The sequence below is a fragment of the Vigna unguiculata genome, chromosome 9 (assembly GCF_037176805.1).
Source record: "Vigna unguiculata cultivar grain cowpea cultivar isolate G323 ecotype 2 chromosome 9, ASM3717680v1, whole genome shotgun sequence".
Lineage (NCBI taxonomy): Eukaryota > Viridiplantae > Streptophyta > Magnoliopsida > Fabales > Fabaceae > Vigna > Vigna unguiculata.
The window spans coordinates 44330931-44356103 of NC_140800.1; the positions used below are offsets into that span (position 1 = coordinate 44330931).

Below are 25173 nucleotides of genomic sequence, written 5' to 3' on the forward strand. Positions count from 1 at the left end.
CTGGCAGTGATAATGCGACAAGGATCCAACTTGCCTGCCATCCACCACTTGTATTTTAGCATTTCAGTACTGTGCAAGAGTTTTCATCTCGCGTCTTCTTAGGAACACATCCTCAATAATTGAAGTAAATAAAAATCAGATAATTTTATTAAACAAAACTGACCACTAGTAATTAGAGTTTATTAAAATTTAATGTGATTACGAAATAATAGTTGCATTGCACTGAATTGAACCACATACACAACATGCAAAAGAATAATTAATCCTCAGAAGAAAAATAAGAAAGAAAAAAACAAAAATAGACAATGCTTTAGTGGGTTTGGAGACATGGTTATATTCATGCCTGTGGCAAAACTCTTTCACGCCGAACCCGGGTCGGGTCTCCGCATGGTGATATAACGCATCTTTGTGTTGAATGTTTGACCCGTTTACGTTAAAGTTGAGGAGAGAAACTGAAAAAAGAAAAAGGTTATAGAGAAAGAAAAGAAAAGGCAAAGGCAAAAGCATTTGGCAACAACAACTACATCGAAATTCGAAGCTGCATCACATCATGCATTGTGCCATGCCATCATCATCATCCATAACCACTTTGAAACGCCTTAGTTTCAGTAGAGGTGAGCTATGACCGTGTGTGGACCCCACACTCTCTAATAATTAGGTGATCAAAAGGCAGTGCACATGTTATGCAAGCCCTCCGCACCACCATGCCTTTTATCGCGTCTACCTTGTCAATCACGCCCCCATCCTTTTAACGGTGCTGATACGCGTGGCCTTCAAGATATTCGATGAGGGTTTCCGCATCTTATAATATCCCCGCAACTAGCTTCTAAGAGGAGAGAACAGCTTCTATTCTTCAACAATAACAAGAAGGGGAAGCACACCGCATTCCTCGTGAGCTTCTCTGTCTTTGTTTAGATCGGTGCCACGCGCTGGCGGAACTCACAATGACTTCCGACGGAGCGACATCGGCGGCGATCACCAATCGGCGGAAGCCGTCCTGGAGGGAGAGAGAGAACAATAGGAGGAGAGAGAGGCGGAGAAGAGCCATAGCCGCGAAGATATACACTGGTCTCCGCGCTCAGGGAAACTACAATTTACCCAAACATTGCGACAACAATGAGGTTTTGAAGGCTCTCTGCGCTGAAGCTGGTTGGACTGTTGAAGAAGATGGTACAACCTATCGCAAGGTACTCTTCTTTCTCGTCTTCTTAACATGCTTAATTTTACGGAGATCTAGCTTTTTCTGATTTTTACTGTTTGATTCAAATCCTGCTTCAATTGTGTGAAGCCTCACTGTCACTTTTTTTTTTTTTTGGTTCTTGAATGTATCTATCGTTTTCTGGTATCTGTAAATGAGAGAGAAGAATGTGATGTACTTTGGTCCAATTAGGTAATATATGAACCAGCAAGGAAAATTTTCCTCAACCAATGATGTGCCTACTTGGGTTCATGCTTAATTGTGTCAAATAATCACGTTTAGTTATGAATTAAATGCTTAACAGTCTATAACTAGAATAATCACTTTCAAATAGGAATAATAGGTGATTTAGAACAAATTTGTGTTTTTTGTTTTACAAATGGGAGAATTGATGTTGACTTGAGTTGAAACATTGTTTTGGTTAAATTTTGCACCGAATAAAAAATTACACAAAAATTGCTAATTTTGGGATAAAAACATTTACAAAATAAACTGCTTAATTTCATAATCTATTTTTACTCAAAGTGGATGGCATAAGTCTTAAGCTCACACGAAATGTGGTGAAGTAATTGAGCAAAATTGGGATGTCTAGTGTAGATATATGTATGCTTGCACTATTTATATTTAGTAGAAAAAAAAAATGTATGTACCGATTTGGTTTGCGGATATAATGATTGTTTGTGGAACAGGGATGCAGGGCACCACTTCCAGGTGATGGTGCTGGCACCTCCACCAGAAACACCCCTTTTTCATCGCAAAATCCGAGTCCCCTCTCATCATCATTTCCGAGTCCAATTCCTTCCTACCAAGTGAGCCCCTCCTCTTCCTCTTTCCCGAGTCCCTCTCGTTTGGATGACAACAATGCCTCAAATTTGATTCCCTATATTCGACATTCGTTCTCTGCTTCTCTCCCTCCCCTGAGGATATCAAATAGCGCCCCAGTGACCCCGCCTTTGTCCTCACCAACTTCAAGAAACCCCAAACCAATCCCAACATGGGACTCCATTGTCAAAGCCTCCATGGCATCATCCTTCAACCACCATCATCATCACCACCAAAATCACCCTTTCTTCGCGGCTTCTGCCCCTGCTAGCCCCACACACCGCCACCTTCATGCCCCGCCCACTATTCCCGAATGTGACGAGTCTGATACCTCCACTGTTGAGTCTGGCCAGTGGTTGAACTTCCAAGCATTTGGACCTTCTGTTTCTGCAGTGCCCATCTCTCCCACCTTGAACTTTATCAAACCTGTTGTGAGTCAGCAGCACCAACACAACCTTAACCACCCTGATAACCGTATCCAAGAGATGAGAAACTCAGAAGTGCAATTTGGAGTGCAGGTGAAGCCCTGGGTTGGGGAGAGGATTCATGAAGGTGGATTGGATGATTTGGAGCTCACACTAGGAAGCGGGAAGACGCTTGCTTAGGCCGCAAGCAAAACTGTTTCGTGCGGGGTATGCCAAATTGAAAGGGTGAAGACGTGTTGGACCCTACAATTGTTCATTCAATTTTGGGTGTTGAAACTTGAGACTCAGTAATTGTTAGTAAATGGTGATGCTCTCTAGTTGCAAATAGCAGTTGGTAAGTAATCACATACTTGTTATTGGAATAGGCAAGTATCAGACGTCATGGCACTTTATGATTATGGTTATTATTTGCAAAACCAAGATTCTTATTTTACTCAACTTTTTATGATATCAATTTTATTTATATTTTAAAGGATTGAATTTTTTTAAAAATATGAATGAATAAAATCAGAATCTATAAGTTATTTCATATGTTTAATTGTTTAGAACCGGTGTTTGCATAGTTACTTTGGCAAAGTTTCTTATTAGAACCATTAATACGTGAATCTAGATTTTCTGAGTTTTTTTTTTTTTTTTTTTTTTTATTGTCATCCTCTATACATTAAAAATACGGTACACAAATTTTTTTCTCAATATATTTTAAAACATTAGAATCTGTCTATTTTAAATAATAGAAGAAGAATAACACAGAAAAATCAACCGAAAATCTAAATTCTCAGGAGAAGAACAACACTTGAAAAACCAACGGGAATCCAAATTCTTAAAATGGTCAGAGATCCATGTTTAGCAAAAACAATGCACTCACATTGTCCTGTTTGATGGACTTGATTCCAGTCTGTCAGAATCACAAAACCCAACTTCTAAATAGAATTTTAAATATATATTCAAAACAGGTGACCATTAACCACCTCACGGATTTCGTACTTATTATAGATATTATCAAATTGACGTATTTTGAAAAAGTATATTTTCTCAAACTAATCATTTTCAAACATAATATCGGTTTGTGAAGTGAATGAGGATAAGTCAGAAAATTGCCAGAGGAAACCCACGATGGTCAAGGCAAGGACGCAGACTAAGAACCAACGCAAAAGCCCCCTGAGATGGGAGTTTCTAACGGTTCTCCCTTATTATCGATTAGGTTATAAAAGAGAATATTCCAAAAACGTGGATGAATATGAAATATAGTGGACATGGGAGCATTGCATGATCAATTCTACATGGTGGCCATACTAAGTTGGAAATTGATTACAGAGAACACCGGAACAGAACAACAACTTATCAGCTAAGTGTAGTCAAAGAAACATGCACCTTCACATGGGAACCGCAATAACTATATGGGGCCTATTATTTTCTGGTTAGGTTAGGTGACACAGACAAACTAGCGTACAATACAATTACAAGTAAAAAATGGACCATGCCTTCAGTCATTTTGTTTATGTCAGCTCCGAAGTTTCATTTTGTACCTTATTCTCCTTAACCTCGGTTTCAAATTCGTTTTTGGTTGTCACATTGCATTCCTGGTGCCTGAAGCACGTCAAGAGGTGGTCATTAACAAGTCCTGCTACTTGCATGAACGAATAAACCACAGTCGGCCCCACACACTGAAAACCTCTACGCATCATGTCCTTGCTTATGACTTCTGCTTTTGGAGTCTTCACTGGTACTTGACGTCCATATCTGAATTCATTTCTTATCTGTTTGTGGTTAACAAATCTCCAGCAGTAATTGCTGAACGACCCAAACTCCTGCTGAACCTATAATGAATAAATCATTAACCATGTGGTTTTGAGATGCATTAGTTCCGACTTTCCTCACTTTAAAATTCAAATCTCCACTCATATAGAAAGTTCCAATGTATTTGCTTCAAAAGCATCATTGAAAGTTACCTTAAGTAATTGTTTAGCATTTTCCACAATGGCACGGAGCTTTGGCTCTGATAACAATGAGCTGTCGTTTATTTTCAGTGTTAGCAACTTCTTTTCTGTAAACTGTGCAACTGATGATGGATCAAAATTTTCAAAAAGCTTCCTGCAGCATTTGTTAAATACTAGGAGTCAGATCATACGTATTCAAATAAAGTGTCAGGTTATAAAAAAAATGGTTGATTTAGAAATAGACATGCCTGAATATGTCTCTCTGGTTAAGAATTGTTGGCCATCGATGTTCTGCCAATGCTTGTGAAAATACCAGAAGTTCAAAGAGTTTTCTATCATTGTTAATTGGAACACCCCATTCTTCATCATGGAAAGCAGTGTAAAGGGGATCTGTTTAGAATGAAATATAGCATTGCTTGAGAAGGTAATAGCTTGCATCCTCCAGTTAAATTTAGCAATATGGAGAAATTGATAAGTGATCTAAACATTAATTTTTATATAACTTATAATCATGCTTTTTAATTTATTAAAAAAAAAAAACTTAATTATACTTAACAATCACCCACTAATAAAAATTTGAAATTTAGAACTATCACACACAAAAAGTTTACAAACACAGAGAGGGAACTAGAATAAGCAACTAGAAAGCAAGATCAAATGATGTACTTTCAGATGCAGAGAGGGAATTCTGACTGAGTTTTTAGCTATGCAGAAGCACATGCATGGAAAGTTGGTTGATCAAAAGAATGAAAGCCCATTTCCACCGCCCTCATTAACGAGATTCATAAAGGTGTGGTATGAACAATAAAGCTGAAGGAGCACCGTAACGTGACTTAATGTCCACACTTAAAATAGTAGTTGTCACACCATATCATTCTCTATTAATTATTACGGCTCAAGGCATAATTTATGACGATGGTAGGAGCAAAAGAGGAAGACTTTCAAATCCTAGAAATTAGTTTAATCCAGACACCCATTTCATCACTGCCCAGGAAATAAAGAAGTTATAGCTTTTAATTCTTTGGGAATTCTCTGAACTAAGTATAAGAAAAAACAAGGGTTATATTTAGTTTATTTAAACTAGTCAAAATACATGGTTGAGTTCATTTTTTTTTTTAAATAAATATAAATAACTTTTTAAATTTTATTATAAATACTTTTTTTTAGATTTTTTTATTAAAGATACTTATTTTAGTTTAAAAATGATTAATTTAAAAACAAAAATTAAATGAGTGAAGAAGTTAAATTTAATAAAAATTAGTTATTAAAAGGTAAAAACATTAAAACAATTTTAATTTTAAAAAATATATATTTATTAAAAAGTAAAATTAAGAATAAAAATGTACACATCAAACTGCGATATCCTTTGTATATGTATAAATAAAAACAAATTTTTATTTATTTAATGTTACTATTTTACAGATATTATTTGTCTATATTTAAAGATAATTTTCAATGAGTACAACGTGAGAATAAATTTGGAAAAAAACTCTCTTTGTTATATGAAAGAAAAAATATTAAATAGAATTAATTATTGTTTTGTATTGTTTTAAAGTAATTGATTTTACTAATAATTATACTTCGTGTAAATAAATGACATGTAATAACTACTGCAGAACAAAACCAATTTTCTACCATAAATACCATCAATGACTATGACACTACTCGACCGTACAGTGCTTTTCATAAAACTTAAGAGATCTAACCAAAAAAACAAAAGACAATTACACAAATAATGTTTTTTTAATGTTGTCTTATATATATATATATATATATAAGTTTTCTATTTTTTTGGTTACTCAAGGGCCGACATTGTCAAAAACTATTATATTTTTTTAACAATAATACATGATTAAAATAGCGTAAGAAAAAATTAATTATTAAAAAAATAAGCCTTATGTTTATATCATGATATTAGTCTTCAATAAATATCACTAAATCCATTTCTCGAAAATTCTTCTTTATATTGTAATTCTAATAGTAAAAGTATGTTTGACCAAGTTCCTAAAGAATTCAGGCTATTACACCAAATTGTTTCCAACAATTCCTTCTATCACGCTCTAACCCTTGTAGGAAGGGTATTTTGTTCGAAACTTAAAATCAAAGACTACTTTTACAACAAGTTGACTATTCAAAATATAATTTGGACGATAAAATTTTCAGAAAACTTCCATCATGACTATTTAAACATCATGGTGAAAAATCAGTGACCCGAATACTACTCTAATATGTTCCAAATACTTAGAAAATAAAGCGAACAAGAGCGTGTTAATCTGATTAAAGAGCAAAAAATAATAAGGTTATAAATAAAAAACCAATACATGTTTTAAGCCTTGAAATTTGGATGCATGCAGTTTCAGATTCTCACTATTGATTAAAAAAGAAAAGCGGTTTTAACACCGAAAAAGAGAGTGAAAATTCTCTTCTCTGATTATGAGTGTGGGCGAGGTACGCTTACCTGAATGTTGAGTGATCCATTCACATCTCTTGGGAGGCGGAGACACGGTAGTGGCTACGTCAACGGCGTCGGGCACAACCCTAACCGGCTTAAACCCGTTACGGTTCACGCTTCTCCTGCTTGCAGTTGCGGGATTCACCTTTTTGAGTGGTGAGCTGCTTGAACACGAATCCGAGGAACACGTGGTGTCCAAAGACACGTTGCTTGGCGCAACGGCATTTGGAATTTGCGGTGCTAGGTTTCTGAAGCGCTGTGGAGTCTTTACGTGGTTCTGGTTCTTGTGTTTGGGCACGTTGTCCAAAGAAACAACCGTCACTCTGTTTCCGGCGGGTTTCAGAACGGGTCGCGGTTCGGGCATTGTAAGTGTTTGTTTGTTGGATTTGATTTGGAATTTTGATTTTGGAGGATGAGATGAATATATGAATATATAACCTGAAAAAAGGGGAAGAGAGTAAGATTGAAGTTTAGCTTAGGCGAAAGGTCACACTCACTATTGTTCAGTAACGTTAAAGGAATTGGATGTGTGGGTTTGTTGTGAGTTTGTTTGTTGAATTGTATGGAGGTTGGGTTGCTTTGTTTACCGTTAAGAAAAAGAATCCAAAGACTCTCACACTCACCAAAAGGCCACCTAATGCCACCATTCACCTCACTGTCTCTATCCATAACTTCTCCCAACATGGGCCGGGCCCTCACTTATCCTCTATACAAGCCCTGCCCATTCATTTCATGGACTCAAAAACGGCCTGTTATGAGTGTTCAAGTTTGATTGATTTGGGAGCGAAATAATATTAATAGAATTATTATATGACAAAGTACACGTATATATATTTTTAGTTTATTTTATTTTAGTTAATTTAATTTTGTTTTATCGAAACTTTGTACATGTCACACCATGCTTAAAAAGAGATCTTCTCATTTAGATTGAGGAGGTTGAATAACTTGGAGCAGTAAATACTCTAAAATATATACATTTTAGTTTAATTATGTTTTCATATTTTGTATCTTTTTATATTTATAAGTTTTTATTTTTAGGTTTAAATACATTTTTAGTCATCATTTTCGTAGTGTTTGTTGCGGATGATCCTCATTTTAACAGAATGTTTAAAATGATCCTCATTTTTGCAATTCGTGTTTTATTTGGTCCTTGTCTGTAACGCCGTTTAAATTATTAACGGAGCATTATACAGGTGGCACAGTTTATATTAGGGTGTGTTAAGTGTACTGTACATATGACTATTAACGTTAATTTTTTAATTTAGGAGTAATTTTGCAATTAGAGAAATTTCTTCATCTTCGTCTTTCTTAAGCTCGAATTTGCAGAGGAAGTCCACTTACAAACACAAACTACACAAAATCATGGAAGTAATTTAGAAACCATGCAGAACATCACAACAATCGAAAGACAAACAAACCCCAAAATAGAATTACGAAAACCCTAACCCACTTACCTCGTTGATGATGATTAACTGAAAAATTGAAATGAAGAGCGCAACTGCAATACAATGATGAAAATGACAAGTATTAGCTGCTTTCTCTGCAAATTCGAGCTCAAGAAAGACGAAGATAAAGAAATTCCCCTAATTGCAAAATTTTTCCTAAATTAAAAAATTAACGTTAATAGCCATATGTACAGTACACGTAACACACCCTAATACAAACCGTGCCACCTGTACAATGTTCCGTTAATGATTTAAACGGCGTTACAGAAAATGACCAAATAAAACACGAATTGCGAAAATAAGGACCATTTTAAACATTCCGTAAAAATAAGGAACATTTTAAACATTCTGTAAAATTAAAGATCATTAACAACAAATACTACAAGAATGAAGACCAAAAAGGTATTTAAGGCTTACTTTTAAAAATCAGATTATTCGGTCTGTACTACTGCTACGGAGGAATCCAACCTAAAAAACTGTAACCTCAAGAAAATGGGTGGGCTTATCCAATTCATTTAATTTCTTAGGTGTCAATGAAATCAGTTCAACAAATATACCGGGGAAACAACTTTTATTTTTGTTTATTTTTTTGAAAAAGATATTTTAAAGAGTTTATTATTCGTATGCTATTGTTTTTTTGAATGTTTGAAAAAAAGAGGAAAAGCGCATTTTTGAGGAAAGAAAAAGCAGGCAGAAGGGGAAATTTTGGTGAGATCCGAATAAGCGAATGAATTAAAAAGAAGGAAAGAGAAGCATCTTCGTCTATCCTTTTCTCCGTTGCGTCGCTGCATTTCCCTTCTCTCTTCCTAAAACCCTAAATCTGCCATGGAAGGAAAAACCAGTGAGTAATTCATCAATCAAAGTGACTTCATCGTTCGATCCACCATGGAGTCCGAGCTCAAAGACCTCAATTCCAGGCCTCCCAACGGCAGTTCCGCTAGGGATGACCGTCCTCTCCTGAAGTCCGAGTCTCTAACCTCAGCTGACAGCATCGCCGAGATGGAGAAGAAGTTCGCTGCATACGTTCGCCGCGACATCTACGGCACCATGGGACGCGGCGAGTTGCCGCCGAAAGAGAAGCTCTTGCTCGGTTTCGCGCTGGTCACTCTTCTCCCTATCAGAGTTGTTCTCGCGGTCACCGTGTTGCTCTTCTATTACTTAATTTGTAGGGTTTGTACTCTATTCTATGCACCCAATCAAGAAGATGAACAAGAAGATTACGCTCACATGAGTGGCTGGAGGAGAGCGGTTATTGTTTCCTGTGGTCGCGCCCTCTCCAGAGTCATGCTCTTCATCTTTGGCTTTTATTGGATCCCCGAATCTAACTCTGCTTCTCAGGTTATTTTAATTGCTTTGTCTTTATTCGCTTTCGCAGTTTCTAGTTCTTGACTTTTATTTGGGACTCGATGATATCCATGACCTAAAGTTTAGCTTACATAGTGTTAACTAGTATAAAAGTAAGAGCATTCAGTATTGTTTTCAGGATTATAAGCAACATAATAAATATAGGACAAAACTTGGATACGGGACTCTTCTCCTGAGAGATTTTGCCTGATATTTTCTTCCTTTTTGTTTTCTGGGTAAGAAAGAAGTGTTGTATGCTGTTCTTGTTTGCATAGAAAGTGTCTACTCCCGACTTGTATTTCTCATTTCCAGTTGAAGTTATGTGAATTCTGTCCCGTTGGAACTGAAAAGAGGATTTTGTTACTTTCTTCTTTCCTTTTTTAGTATTTTCTGTACGTGTTTGCTAGTAAGCTTTACTGAGAAGTGGTGATCTCCCTTTGCCTTTCATTCTTGCGTGGGATCATGAAATGTATTTTACCAGTTATTAGATGATAAGTCTTTAGCCATGTTGTTTCATTATATTTTGCAATGAAAAATGTTGTGTATTGGTATTTGATTTTAGTTCTTCCTCTTTTCTTTTTGTTTATTCAATTGCCGAAGGGAGACAAGCAACAGCCTGAAGAGTCGGACAGACCTGGTGTAATAATATCTAACCATGTGTCATACCTGGACATTTTGTATCACATGTCATCGTCGTTCCCTAGTTTTGTTGCTAAGGTTTGTGTTGTGACGAACTTTCTGCTCCACGATTAGTTGAATATGAATGTATCTTTTACGTATGGTACTGACATTTTTTTGTTTCAATTATTGGATTTTATCGATGAAGAGATCAGTGGCTAGACTTCCTCTCGTTGGTCTCATCAGGTCTGTTGGCTGAAATTGGATTATTGCAACCTTATATCCCTTTGATTCATTTGAGTTCTTTAGATCTTTACATGTTCTGCTCTCTTTTTTTTACCTTAAATCTCCATTTAAAATTGATATTTCATAAGATTAGTGATCAACATATGGTTCTGAAAATGAGAAAGCTAGATTTCTTATAATTCAGTATGCATTATCTTTCCATTGCAAGGGACTGCTAAATAATCAGGTGCTTATATATTTTGGTATATTTGTTGTCACAGTAAGTGCCTTGGTTGTGTCTATGTACAGCGAGAATCAAAGTCATCAGAGTTCAAGGGTGTTTCAGGTGCATATATTTATCGTTGTATGAGTGTGCAGTGTATAATAATTAGACATTGTGTACAATTCGAACAAAGCGAAAGAATGAAAAATCCCTTGTTGTATTCCTTGTTCTGTGCTTTGTGGTTTTTCTTTTTATATTTTAAATGGCATTGCATTAGTTATTGTGTATCTTGAATTATTATTTTTTCTACCCAATAGGCATACCTCCCAATCGTTTAATTGTAAGGCATAAATTACAAGATCCGATATAAAACTTTATATACCATTTGTTAAAAGAGTGCCTTCATTGTTTATACTTAAGGAAGTTTAGAAGTTCTCATTCAGTCTGTTTGGTGGCATCACTCGTTTAATTTGAATTCCAAATTCTGGACATAATTATGAACTAACAGTAATTTATCTTCATTTCCATTTTGTCTAAATTAAATTCATAATTAAGTTCATTTGTTGTATTTGAATTTCCCTTTTGGCATCTAAATATACTTATTTTAATGCCCTGTTTATATCGAATGCTGAGTGGTGGCTATATTTTATCTTCTGCAATTCTTTCTTTGGGACATAATCATCGATAAAATCCCTAATGAAGCTGACATGTGAATTTTCCTTCCGCAGCTGTTGTTACTGATAGAATTCGAGAAGCTCATCAGAATGAGTCTGCTCCATTAATGATGTTATTTCCAGGTTATCATCCTCTTTCCTCTTTTTTGGAGAGAGAGAGATCATATTTTTTCAATAATTAGTTAGTTTTTGGTACCATGTTGAAGATGAAGACACAGTTAGTTGGCAGTTTTTTGAACTTTTAAAATTAATTTAAATAATTTACCCCTTCCCACCTGCATTCTTTATTATGTTAAGAGAAAGGTCTTGATTTTGTATGTCCTAACATATAAAATGATTGATGCGGATTTTTCTACTTCTATTTGCAACTTGCATTATGATAGAATTAATTTGATGATTAAAGTTGTATTTCTTGACCTTTTATCCTAATTATTAGTACTGAATGTTCTCATCCACAGGCAAAAGTTTGTCTTTTTTAGTTCACCCTTTTCTCTATAAAAGTCATTTTCACCCTAAAGATTCATAGTTATGTTCATAACACCTCTCATTTCTATTTCTTAAAATATAACACTGTAGCTTTACGTTCTTCATGTTTATTAATTTATTCTGCTGCTATTAATTGTTGCATATGGTTATACTAGCATTGGTCACACATAAAGTTTCATAGTTTATCAGTTTCTTTCACTCATTTGTATTTATCATTTAATTTAATTATGAATGGAGTAATTTAAGTTGTTCATGCATATTTGGTATTCTACAGAAGGTACAACCACAAATGGAGAGTTCCTCCTTCCATTCAAGACTGGTGGCTTTTTGGCAAAGGCACCAGTACTTCCTGTGATTTTGAGATACCATTACCAGAGATTTAGCCCTGCCTGGGATTCCATATCTGGGGTGAGTACTTCAATAGTAATAAAATGTCATGTTTTCGGCTGAATTCTGATTATAAAAGCCAATCATATACCCCAATGTATGAACTGTTGTTTTCCGATAACTGTTATATTTTGAATCTGGAGGTGTACCCAAGGTTTTGAATATTTTTCTTGAATGTTTTTCTGAATAGAAGTTTGATGCCATGTCAGAAATTGTGAGAATGCTACTGGAACTCTTTATACTCACTTGGTTTGATACTTGGTAGTTGATAATGCAATATCTTTTTTTTTTCGTGAGTAGCTCAAAAACATATGCTTTCTACCTGTGCAAAGTGTAAAAAGTTGTAGTACGTTTTAGAACAGAGACCTGCCTTTGTCCTAAAAAGGATGCTGTGCTAACCATCTTGGAGAAACAATTTGTTTCTGCTATTAGCATTCTTATTTTAATGTTATCTGTTCATTTTCAGTAAGTAGCTCCAATCAAATATAATTCTTTGAAGTCTTTTAGTAATTTGTATTGTAAAAATTGTTGTCTTCCTTAGCAAAATTTGTTTTTTTCCTTTATTTAAGTGTACATTTGTGTTCGCAGGTGCGGCATGTGATATTTCTCCTGTGTCAGTTTGTAAATTTTATGGAGGTTATCCGATTACCTATTTACCACCCCTCACAACAGGAGATGGATGATCCCAAACTTTATGCCAATAATGTTAGAAGGTTGATGGCTTCTGAGGTATTGTTTTCTCCAAGAAAAAAAATCACTTTTTCTCTACTATAGTGTTAATTAAATAGTTAAAAAGGATACAGGTGTTTGTCTGTTCTATGACTGGAGTCGGTCTTTGCTTGTGTATAAATTGACAGAGACTTTACATTCACCAAAAATTTATTTAAAGAACTTGTTTTTTGGGCCAATCCATCTGTTGAAAAAATTGTTGATTCTTTCTGCTTTCAGAATTTTGGGGAAAAAGTGCTACATGCTTGAATTATTGGTATTTTCTTTGAAAAGTTTATTGTAAATTAATTGTTATGTTTTATCCTAGTAAAAAATTTATTCGTTTTTGTATTTATTATTTTAGTAAGATATGCGTGTTTTAAACTAATTTGACTGTGGATATTGAAGGATTTTTTGGAGGAAACGTTAGAAGATTAGGACTGGATGTTTTAGGAGTCTTGTCTTGTTGCTTTGCTCGTGATGTTAATTTGCTCCCCTTGTTAGTGGTACTTGTACTAAATTGTCCAAAGCCATACACTAGTACTCGACTTAGATTGGTAGCTTATCTAGATGTTCGTGGTTTGTATTCAATACAAACAATGCACAACTTACTCTCATAATACTGTTACAGATGGAAGTTATTCCGCGGTAGACACAAGTGTGAATGAAAGGCATCTTACATTATATAATCTGTTGGATGACTTTCTTACAGAGTCTATCATTAGATTGGATGTTTTATCGCATTCATAATTGTATAAAGTTTTATATTCAGTTGAAACTGTATTTTGGCTTGCCTTGATAACTCTAAACTTTTTGCTACTTTTCAAATATAGAAAAATATTAAGTGTGTGAACGTGAACACGCACATACACGCAATGCTGTTTGGTTTTAACAAATTATAGAAACGGTTTGATGTTAATTGAGTACAATATTTAATTGTGATATTGTCCGTAATTTTCATTTTCATCGAGTTAGGCATAATGGATACACTTAAAAATCCTACACACTTTCACTTTCAAGTGCTGTTTAGTGATTATCAAAAGCTTAATTTCTTATTTTTCTTTAATTTTATTGTATATCTATATCGCATGAGATAGTTGCCTCCATGTTATACCATTTATAGCAACGTGCATTGGCATATATATTATATAACTGCTTTTGATGCTAGCTAATTTATTCTATATTGTGTGTTCTACTTGCAGGGTAATTTGATACTTTCTGATATTGGGCTTGCTGAAAAACGAACATATCATGCTGCTCTCAATGGTAATAATAGCCTGCCTAGTGTTTTGCATCAGAAAGACGAATGATAATTTCTGGCCCCAGTCTCAAATGAAACGTAGTTCCATTCGAGTTTTAGTTTCAAACTTAGTATCTGCTTAAGAATGGTCGGTTTGCGTTGGGGGTATTCATAGCTAATTAGTATACATTCACCTAAACATCTGAATGGTACTTATGTAATTCTATTGTAAATAATGTGACCCATAATGCTTAATTGACGGTGTTCTATTGAGGCACACAGTTCAAGATCCATTGGTGTTGCTGTGCGTTCGCGTTTTTGATTGTGATATATGACCTGAACTCATTTGAGAAAAGCCATGTAACCTTAGATCTGAATCTTCTTTTTCGTTTTCCTGCAGGTTTGTTTTCCCAATGCTAATTCTTCGGATTCGTGGTCTGTATATTCATTGTATGGTTCCATTATTTATCAGGAAAGAAAAGGAAATTAATATAGAAAATGATGTGCAGAACAAGTATTCATGTTTGAAATGTATTTATCTGATAACTGCCTCTAGAGATTAGAGCATTAACGGATTTCTGAGCGGACGCTCAATGTATCTATACCTGTGATCAGCTTGTAGGATCAATAGGATCCCACTTCAATATAGGGTGTTCTAAAACATCATATCCGATTATTGTTATTATTTACTGTTTGTTGCATTAGGTAGAACGAGTTGGGTGGAATTTTTTTAGGGGGAGGGAGGGTGAGGAACAAAGCCACTTAACCGCAGTTACACTACTGAACTCCATTTAGCAACTAATGCTGACATCTAGAGTTCAATTAATAAGGCAAATTTAATCTTGAATAGAGGGTACAATTTTGTAGGGGCGCATAGAAACGAAGCTGTTTAGGTTGATTCTTTAATTAAATTAGTATTATTGGAGCAAATGAGTTTTTACATAGGTTTAATGACAATCACCTTGTTGGGTGAGTTCTAAAATCTTACAAATATTATTACGCACTTTAAGAGTAATCTAAAACCATAAAATGATGAAATATATTAGTTTAATTACAATCGCCTTGATGGGTAAGTTCTCTAAGAAAGGAAATGGAAAATTTGTTTCTCTCATGATCGTAAGATTGTATTTGCAGCTTTGTTAATTGTTGGATTAGCCTGGATTTCATCAGTAGATTCAGCGCACATGATTCTTAATCCAATTGTTCGTTGATTTATTGCCGGTAGTAATAGATGTAGAGTATTTCATTACTATTTTTTTAATGCTTTCATCTTGATTCTCTATTTGTAAGTTTGTGTTTTATTTGTTTGGTTAAATGATGAAGATTAGATTCACGTCTTTAGTTGAATGGCATATATATATATATATATATATATATATATATATATATATATATATATATATATACGTGTGTGTGTGTGAGTAATTGTAACCTCTTAATAATAATAGATAACTAACAATCATTTAACATAAGTATTAATAATTTGTTTTTCTAAATTAAGTAGGCTAAAGTATAATTGCAGCAAAACTAGGGAAACTCATCTTTAAGTGGAAAAGAATTCCCAATGACGCAGAAAAGTGAAGCTGATACACTAACTGTACCTTCAGGTCAGTGACCTCTCTATATATTGTGCAGTACATATACAAGTAAGAAAAATAAACTATCGTGTTGGGGGGGAAAAATACTGGTGTATGCATACCAGACAGGAAAATTACATATTTGAAAACCAATATATTATAATTGCTACGAAATTAATTACAGGTATATAAAGTAACACTTGCTCTTGTGATAAGAACAAGATCTATCCCCTTATTGGAAGCCTATGGAGGGAAGCTTTGCAGAAGGTATCAACCAGAGCTTTTACTCAATAAAGGCTTTGACAAAATTAGAGTGCACCGAGCATATTGAATTGAGTCCATGCCTCCTGCATTGTAAAATATGGACAGAGTAAGTCCCTATTTTGAATAAGTTTGAGACAAAAAAAAAGCTAAATGATGATATGTTTCTTAATCATTTCCTGCATTTCAATACCTTCCTAAGAATTACCATAGTCCCTATGTGAAATTAAATGTTCATAAGCATGAATAAGGCTTCCGCACAGCCATCCATCATTAATAATTTAGTATATTTTTGGGTTTTGAAAAAGTGTTCGTGCCTCATGACTATTTGACCTTAATTAGTGAGTTGTATCCACAAGTTTTGTGCACATATAAAAGATATGAAATAAATCGTACTAACTTGAGTTTTCTGTATTTCTGCACCTCATTTTAGGGCATAATAGGATTTCATGGATAGAAATAGATAAAAAACATATTTTAGTAAGTGTATGCAAAATGATCACGAGTTTCTTTTGTCTCTGCACTGCAAAATAAGCTCTCTAACTCGGGTCGGGTTACAGGTTAAGGAAGAAGAAAGCCAAAAGTAAAACATAAATTTAGCTCAGTAGCTAAGCTGGTTTCTTCTGCATGTCTCTAGAATTGAATGCAATAGCGGCCATGTGGTACAAAATAACTTAGAATGATCCAAAACAATCGCACCCTAAATTGTTAGAAAGATTTTGGTTAGTTAGTTAGTTAGTAAGAACCTCAGAGAGAATGGGAGGACAGATGTTTAGCTTAAGTAGGAGTTGAAGGGACAAAATCATAAGACATAAGTGGACTTAAACATAAATTAGTGTTTGACTTAGTTACTATAGTATTTGACTTAAACTTCGTCTTCTAAATCAATTTTGTAAGATTGAATTAAACATAAATTTTTAATAAGAGTTACTGTAGTGTTTGACTTATGTTTATGACTAATCCTGCGTGATATAAATAAACTTGTGTGAACGCACAACTCCCAATATTTCTTCTTCTATAACAAGGAATGCGTGTGATCAATTCTAAGGAATCTAGTCATAGATCTGAAAGAGATAGAATGATTGTAGTTGTAATGAATTACCACAACTATGTTACCTGTAAAATATCAAAAACTTTTTCTGCGATATATTTCTGGTCTGAAGAAGCACCCTTCTGCTGCAACTTATCGGGATGCAGGCATAGTAAGGCTCTTTGATAAGATCTTTTCACCGCGTTCCCTTCAATTATATCAACAAGAGGCACAGGCTTCCATCCACACTCCGTCCAAAGTACCTTTATGCGTGATGAATGTCAATTTAATAAGAGTTAGTACTTAGCACGGAACTTTGGATAATCAAATACTAATTAAAATTGATGTTTTATATCATTCAACACACAATTTTATTGAAATTAAAGCAGGAACGTTATCCCAGAGTTGAGAAACTCTCAAAAGAGGATAAACTTTGTCTAGCCTTCGTAATGCACGCATAATATCTGCTTAAGCCCTACTTAGATCACATAATAGGAATACATGTCTGCCTCAGAACTATCCTGAATAACTATGCACATAACTCCTATTTAAGTAAATAACCATCCCACAAGATTAAATACATGCTTTTCTCATTATTCCATCGAAATAGGTTTATTATGAGACTCTCTAGTCCCATTTACGTTAAAAGCACAACTTGAAGTAATGGTAAAATGGTTCATCGTATTATTTTACAAAAACGAAGAAATCAAATTTTCTATCAAATGTGACTAGAGCAATAAGGAGTCTAGTTTTTCTTACATGCTGTAATGTCGATAGCAGGGATCGTATGTTTCCTTCCTTCCCTTTAGACCATTGTTTTATCTTCTTGTCAATCATCTACATTGTAAACAGAGATAAATACTTAATATGACTGTTCTACTATAACCTTGAAACAAACAAATCTAGCTAAGCATATATTACTTGAATTTCTTGCTTTTGTAATTCCTCCCTCTCATCTTCAGCTAATACTTGGACCTGAAAAACCCAATATAGAAGCTTATCAACATAAGCCGCTTAAATCTAGTACTCATGAAAGGAACTTGATCAAATATGAAAGAAATACCATGAAACTCCCATGGAAGGACTCGTCTTTATCTCCGATAACAGTAAATGATATATCAGGAATTGCTGCTAACAAAATCAAGTTGTTTCATCACATAATTTAATCATCAAGTATTCAGGAAAAATCACATCTACAGAGTTTAAAGCTGATCAAAGATTGGTGTAAGCGTATTTCAGGCTATCTATAAACAATCAACTTCCACGTTTGAATAATAACTAAGGTTTTTCACTTGCAACGAAAAGCTTCTAATAGTATTTTCTTAAAATAATTGGCACCATATTATTCGTTGATTCTGTAGATTGTAGACCATACAGTAAAGGAAACTTACTAGAATAATGATTTAACAGACAATATAGATTAAGAAGATAATAAATGACCACATAAAATTTAAATAAAACCTGCTGCATACTGCTTGTCATGTAGTTATATTTTCCTATTGTTAGATGTAGGTTACATACATGCCCTCACTAAGTTTGCCATATCTTGTCACCATGCTAGAGTAAAGAGGAGAGGAGTCTATGCACAATTCGATCGCTTCCCAAGTAAACCAATTCTCAACTGAAGGAATATTGGGATTTGGATAACTAAGCAATACCTGGTTCTGATATATCCTCTTGATGAGAAAAATTGTCAGCAGATATGTTGGTGTTCTCTATGGTAGAGTTTTCCTCCTTGGATTGTTCAGGCCCACTTTCCACCTGATAGAGTTCAAAGACATATTAAACACATCCGGTGTTGCGAAACCAGAATTATACATGAGATTTATCACTAAAGCATATTTAAACAATTCATATCCTTTCAACAAAGTGCATTTACTCTTCAAGTAATCTTCTTAAGTTGTGACAGCACTTACCTTATTCTTTTTCCTTAAAGCATCTCTCTGCTTGTGTGTAGAACCCTGAGGTCGAGATTTGGTGTCAACTTTTGGTTTTGCTGCAGTTTCTTGGTTGAAAATTCGAGCGAATTCTTTGACCTTTCCTTTAACTAGGCCTTTCCCCATATTCTCACCTAAGCTTACTGGACCCTGGGAAGTGGCTTTGTCATGTCCTACATCTATCACAGAAACCGTCTTTTCTTCTTGTTTCATGGGATTCACTGTAACATCAAAAACAGCAGACAATTTTTTTGTGCTTTTCATCCTGTTTTCTTCTTTCTCCCTAATCATCTGATTATTATCTGTCATATGAAATGAACAATAGTATTACAGACTGGAAAGGTAGTAATATGTGTATAAATACACATACATATATATACATAATTTAGAGAGAAAATTACTTCACCTTGTTTCTTATCACTTTCTTTGAAAAGAAACTGTAAAGGTTTAGACTCAAGCTTCTGACTATTCCTTGCTGTCTCAGTTTTTCCGGAGAAGCCGTTCTCGCCTGCAGAATGAGTACTTGATTCTACTGCTCTAGCGTCGTCACGTGGGATAGAACTGGCGGGAACATCTATGGTAACCGTTTGAGGGCCATATGATGTACGTGACTGAGGCTTGGCAGAAACTATTTGTTCTACAGTCTGGTTTGAATCTGCTCCATTTTCAGTGGCTGTGGAAGTAATAGATACATCTTTTCCATTATTCATCACAGAGGAACCATTGTATGGCATAGATTTTTGTGTGGTAATTTCACTGACAACCCATTCTTTAGTACTTGAGCATCTCTCGAGTTTAACCTTATCCTTAGCCTTTGAGGCTCTTTCTGTCCTAAGAGACATCACCATTGGCACACCTTTACTTGCCCATTTGTATATTGAGAAATGGAATTGACCGTTACTAGCACTAGGCGAAACTTCGCTGATAGATATGTCTTGTTTCATGATGGTTGCTTTGTCTGCTTTATCAGATGGGCTCGAGTTTGAAAACTCCTGTGATAGAAGACTTTGTCGGTAAGGTTTTAAATCCTTCTTCAACTCCTTTCGCTGGGTTGAAAATCTGGATGAATAAGAATCTGGAAGGCCTTGTCCATTTGAAGCAAAAAAACCATCGTTGATGTTGTTAGTCCTCGTGGGGGAACCAAATGTTGGAAGATCCACCCCATTTGTCAATTTGGTCGGAAGGCTGTCAGTTTAAAGTGGTGGAGCAAGCATCACCGGCAAATTGAAGATGAACAAGAAGAAATCATTAATGAATTGATTTGAAATTCGGAGCAACTAAATCATGAATCCCTCATCTACTGGGGGGGAGAATAGGGAGTAGTTCTGTAGCATAAGAAGTTTATTGATTTAGGATAAGATAAGGAGTCATGTAGGGAAAGAAGTGCTTTATTTTATGGTTTCTATAGTAGTCTTTGAAATCAAAATGTTTAGGTTTCTCACTTTAAATGGTGTTTGTAGCAGATTCCAGTTGGTGGAAGCCCTCGAGTAAATATCTTGTAATCTCTATAATAGTAGTATTACATTTGCAGTATTTTCATCAAAAGTTTTGTGAAGTGTCATTATTTCCGAAAAAAATCCCATACACTCTCATTTTTCTGTTTGCATTATATTATTACCTAGTTTAATTTTGTATTTTGTATTTAATTTATTTTGTGAAATTAATTTTAATACATTATCAGTACAAAGCTTTTACATGGTCATTTATAAAAAATTACTTTATATAAAGCACTGAAATATATATATATATATATATATATATATATATATATATATGTGTGTGATAATTTATGATTTATTGACTCTGTTAAGAAAATAAATTATAATATATTTCAATTAAATTTTTTTTTAAAATATTGTTTTTTTTTTTTTAAGTTTGAGTACTGGTCGCATTAAAATATTTATTAAGTACCGATATATCGGCAATAAACAATATTTGTTGATTATAGCTAACTTAATTATTTGTTTTAAAGAAACTTGTACATAAAAAACCAAATTATAAGTTCTCATATTAGAATTGCGGTCTAGTTTTGATGTGAACTATAATTCTTGGAATAACTTTGTGTATCATAATTGGAGATGGACATTACTATAGTACTTACAAAGCGTGCATATAACCTTTATAGTGGTGCTTTATATACATTTGACTACCATTTTTTCTTGTAAACTATTGATGTTAATTTGGTATTTTTGAGTCTCTCTCCATTTCTAAACTATTGATATTTAATGTTATCACATAATATTTAATGAATAATGAATATTACTCATAAGTGATATAAATCTAAATACTCCCACTTAATATGTGGAGCTTTAATTATTAGTGCATGTTATACTGAAAGTAAATCTGTTAACTTCGATAATATCTGTCACAAAAATCGTATTAAACATTGCTCTTTTCATTCCTCTATTGTTGAATTTTTGAAGTTCCTAATTTATATATATATATATATATATATATATATATATATATATATTTATGTACTTCAAAAATAAATTCATATAAAAATGATTAAAAAAATGTTAATTTAACAATCTAATCAAATGTTTACCTTATATTAATATAATTATTTGTTAAATAAAAACTATGATATATTTTTTTCATTTTCATCATATATAAATTACATATTAGTTTTCAATTATTTAACAATATATTTTTCAAAAATAGTCAAAATAAGTAATAAAATAATAAAAGATATACATGGAAGACAAATGTTTAAAAAGTATAGCATTTTATAAATAATTGAAATATTATTTTATCATAGTAAAAATTTATTATATTAGTCTCATTATTATAATTCTGAAAAGCTTTCACATATAAATTTAAAAGTATATTCCCTTTACTTTATATTGTACATACGTAGTTCTCTCTTTTTTTAAAGTCTGCAATAACCTCCTTTATATAGGATAGATATATAAGGTAACATTTCTCAGAATTGTTAGGTTTTTAGAAATAAAGTGTAGAACCTATAATATTATCTTTAAATTTCTTTTATTGATTCGATAATTTCTATCAAATAAATTAAATTACATACTTTTTAAAATATTTTTTATTTGTTGCTCGTGTATACTTTGTTAAACAACTAAATACTTAATACTTAATCTTGTTTCTTGTTTACTTCCTTTTTCATTCACCTTTTTTTTTTCTATTTTCTTCTTCTTCTCTGTATTTCTTTCTTTTAAGCTAAGACAAGGGATGACCTAGGTATTTTTGGAGCGATTTACTATCCTTGTTTTTGACAAAAATATATATCTAAAAGGATGGAAGAACATTAGGTGTGGCTTCAGACTAATCCACATGTGATAAAGAAAAAAAAGGTCACAACCTTGAAGGGGTATTCACAGATAGACTATAATAGGAAAAGTCGAGACATATGCATTGTCATTGGAAATTTTCATACTTATAGTTAATTTTATCGTGTAATTCCCAGAGTAATATATTAGTAATAGATCACTTCCCAGAAACATTAGACCACTCTATTACCTAACCAAAGGGTTAGTAGTAATAAATTGATCACTTAAACCATATATAATCAAATTTCTCATTTTAGGGTACACAATTACTATCAAATATAACTATTTTTTTTTACACAAAAAATAGATATAATTCCTAATTTTTATATAAGCGTTATAATTTATTAATATTTTTAATATAATAAACATTATATTTAAACGGAATTACTTGTATTTTTTATAAATTTTTAATTATAATATTTAATGGTAACTCTTTTTCTTTAAGTTTTAAAAATGAGGACATACAGGCCTTGTACCGTGTGTTCACTATTATTAATATTTAGTATTTTTATACTAAATATTATATATATTATTTATTTATGAAAATAATGGTAAGAAGAGAAAAACCTGAATGGCAGAGGGAGAGAGGCAGCAACGGGATCGGCCGCGGGAGGTAGAGGACTGGACACTCGAGAGAAGGTGAAAGGCTCCCCAACGCGTTTCTTTGGCGTAGAACACACACTCGCAGACTCCTCACCTCCGAATATGTCATCGAAGAAGTCATTGTTCTTGTTCGCGTGACGCCTCCGGTTTCCAATATCCTCTCCGAACACCGGTTTTTCCCGCTCCGGCGGCCACCTACACCAACCTTTTTCCCCTTCCTCTTCGCTCCAATCCTTCGACTCGCTCAGACTCTGCCGCGCTTCGTTTAACGATGACCTCCGCGGCGGCCCCCCAAACACATCGTTGAAATCAACCTCCATGTTCGAATTGCTCGACGACGACGACCTCCGAATGAAGGAATTATTACCATTCTCATAACTATTATTATTATTATTATAACCTAAAAGAACACTCTCTCGTTGAGATGAATAAAATGTCTCCATAAAATAACGATTCACAATTCACAATTCAAACCTGGCGGGAAAGTGCTGAAGCGAAAGTACGGAGTACAGAGGATTGTGTTTGTGAGATGGAAGGGGAATTTGGACGAATGAGTGAGTTGGAGAAGAAGAGGACAATGGTGTGTAGGGCTAAGGGAATTGTAACAGAAATTCCGAAGCCACAAATTATGACTCAATGCGGATTGGTTGCTAGAATTTCTAAGGGATAAATCTAAAGTGGTGATGGCGATAACCAACGCGATGTGCTCCATGTTTTGGATTTACCATAATTTTGTGTGATACTAATTAAATACGCTCTCTGCAAACTAAACTATGATTATGACTACTACACTCAAAGACGCGATAGCCTCTCATTTCATTGCTCTCTACTTTTGTCTTTTCCTCTCGCATTCGCAAAATCTATTCATTATTTGTGGATACATGGAAAGAAAAAAAAAAAAAACTGCGCATGACAGATAAAAATAATTTGAATTAATTAACAATATAAAACATATCATATGTGTATTAGATGAAAATTAAAGTCTTAGATTAATTACTTGCCAGATCAATGACTACTATGTAACATTGATGGAAGAGGTCCACTGATACGTTACGTTTCGGTACTTTTAGGTTGGGAGTTGGGCAGACGAAAGCGACAACAACAAGCAATCGAAAAAGGGGAATGAAACTATAATTAACCTTAAACATGTTTTTTGCATTACTCTTTAGAATCATAATTTAAATACAGTGTTTTTATTTTAGGTATATGAGGTTCATCTTTATTCAGAATCGCGATGTTTACCAGAAAAACAGAAAGGACATACAGAGAGACATGGAACACACGTTACCCCTCCGCGACCTGGTAACGCGTGAAACTGCAACTCAACTGTCACCAACCACTGCCCACACAGTAACGTAACGGATTCAACCATTTGCATTTGATTCATGACTAGTTGTTGAGACTCTATGCCAATTTAATCATGCATCTAATCATAATTTAATCAACTCTTTATATTGTTTTCGAAAGATATTTGTGTTTTCGACAATTAACTCAATTTCATTTCTAAGTTTGATTCACTTATTCTTTCTAATTTGATCACCTTTTACTCCATCTCTTCAATTCAGCCTTTCTGATATACTTCAATGGATTTCATTAAAGAATTTAAGTTTGCTAATTTCATCAATAATTTAAATATAAATATAGTTTTTAATTTTATTGAAAGGTATACGGGGAAATGATTCTTAATGAGACATATGAATTAGAACCACAAAAGCACTTAAATAAGGATGAGGTGAGGATATTTGGGTGGACTGCGAAATTGGGGGATTCACTTGGAATAATTGGAAGAAAATTAATGGAGAGTGATATACGTTGTTGTAATTGAAAGTGACATTGTTTATTTTGATGAAAACATAGCAAAAATAAATACAAAGTTTATTGATACATTTAATTAATTTGACTGAATTAATAAAATCGATTGCTTATTTTTTAATGTAATGTTAAAATTGTTACTAATTGTATTTTTTTAATCAAAAAAGATAAAAAAATAGTAGAAAAATTTAAATAAAATATTTTTTAAAGTATTATTTATTTAAATACATCATTTGTTAATTAACTATTTTATAGGTCTTTAAATTGGATTTGGTTACTGCTGTGATTGAGTACGCTCAAGTAGGAAGAGGAATGATAGGGAGAGAAACCATTTGCGAGGCTTAAATTTTTTGTCAAAACTCAAAAGCACAGATGACAATAGATTTTGTTATTTTCAAAGACATTTTAGTGTTGGATAAAACAAGTTTTAAATTGTGTAATTATTACTTTATAATAAGCTTACTTAATGTCCTGATCAT

General features: G+C 33.7%; 4 protein-coding genes across 6 annotated transcripts; 2 read left to right on the forward strand and 2 right to left on the reverse strand.

Moving 5' to 3' along the window:
* Positions 1 to 683: 683 nt before the first annotated feature.
* Positions 684 to 2917, forward strand: BZR1 (Brassinosteroid signaling positive regulator (BZR1) family protein). The gene is made up of 2 exons (XM_028048449.2): positions 684 to 1187; positions 1888 to 2917. The coding sequence occupies exons 1-2, from the start codon at positions 945 to 947 to the stop codon at positions 2623 to 2625; spliced, it is 981 nt and encodes a 326-aa protein (XP_027904250.2). The 5' UTR covers positions 684 to 944; the 3' UTR covers positions 2626 to 2917.
* A 760-nt stretch (positions 2918 to 3677) lies between these two features.
* On the reverse strand, positions 3678 to 7330 carry LOC114164001 (DNA glycosylase superfamily protein). Its single transcript, XM_028048450.2, has 4 exons — positions 6841 to 7330; positions 4631 to 4772; positions 4395 to 4536; positions 3678 to 4262 (listed from the first exon to the last, which is right to left on the reverse strand). The coding sequence occupies exons 1-4, from the start codon at positions 7196 to 7198 to the stop codon at positions 3942 to 3944; spliced, it is 963 nt and encodes a 320-aa protein (XP_027904251.1). The 5' UTR covers positions 7199 to 7330; the 3' UTR covers positions 3678 to 3941.
* A 1490-nt stretch (positions 7331 to 8820) lies between these two features.
* LOC114164098 (lysophospholipid acyltransferase LPEAT1-like) lies at positions 8821 to 14850 on the forward strand. 2 transcript variants are annotated; one of them, XM_028048614.2, is made up of 9 exons: positions 8821 to 9617; positions 10224 to 10340; positions 10450 to 10487; positions 10748 to 10812; positions 11418 to 11486; positions 12124 to 12257; positions 12825 to 12965; positions 14147 to 14210; positions 14585 to 14850. In XM_028048614.2, exons 1-9 carry the CDS (start codon positions 9165 to 9167, stop codon positions 14602 to 14604), a joined length of 1101 nt encoding a protein of 366 aa, XP_027904415.1. In that variant the 5' UTR covers positions 8821 to 9164; the 3' UTR covers positions 14605 to 14850. The 2 variants fall into 2 exon arrangements, with proteins under 2 accessions (XP_027904415.1, XP_027904414.1); XM_028048613.2 differs by lacking the exon at positions 14585 to 14850 and having other exon boundaries at positions 14147 to 14475.
* An 850-nt stretch (positions 14851 to 15700) lies between these two features.
* On the reverse strand, positions 15701 to 23508 carry JAC1 (J-domain protein required for chloroplast accumulation response 1). Of its 2 annotated transcripts, none has more exons than XM_028049080.2 (9): positions 22847 to 23508; positions 19396 to 20174; positions 18969 to 19291; positions 18711 to 18813; positions 18116 to 18183; positions 17974 to 18027; positions 17812 to 17889; positions 17139 to 17315; positions 15701 to 16108 (listed from the first exon to the last, which is right to left on the reverse strand). In XM_028049080.2, the coding sequence occupies exons 1-9, from the start codon at positions 23323 to 23325 to the stop codon at positions 16070 to 16072; spliced, it is 2100 nt and encodes a 699-aa protein (XP_027904881.2). In that variant the 5' UTR covers positions 23326 to 23508; the 3' UTR covers positions 15701 to 16069. The 2 variants fall into 2 exon arrangements, with proteins under 2 accessions (XP_027904881.2, XP_027904882.2); XM_028049081.2 differs by having other exon boundaries at positions 18116 to 18180; positions 22847 to 23507.
* Between the last annotated feature and the right edge of the window lie 1665 nt (positions 23509 to 25173).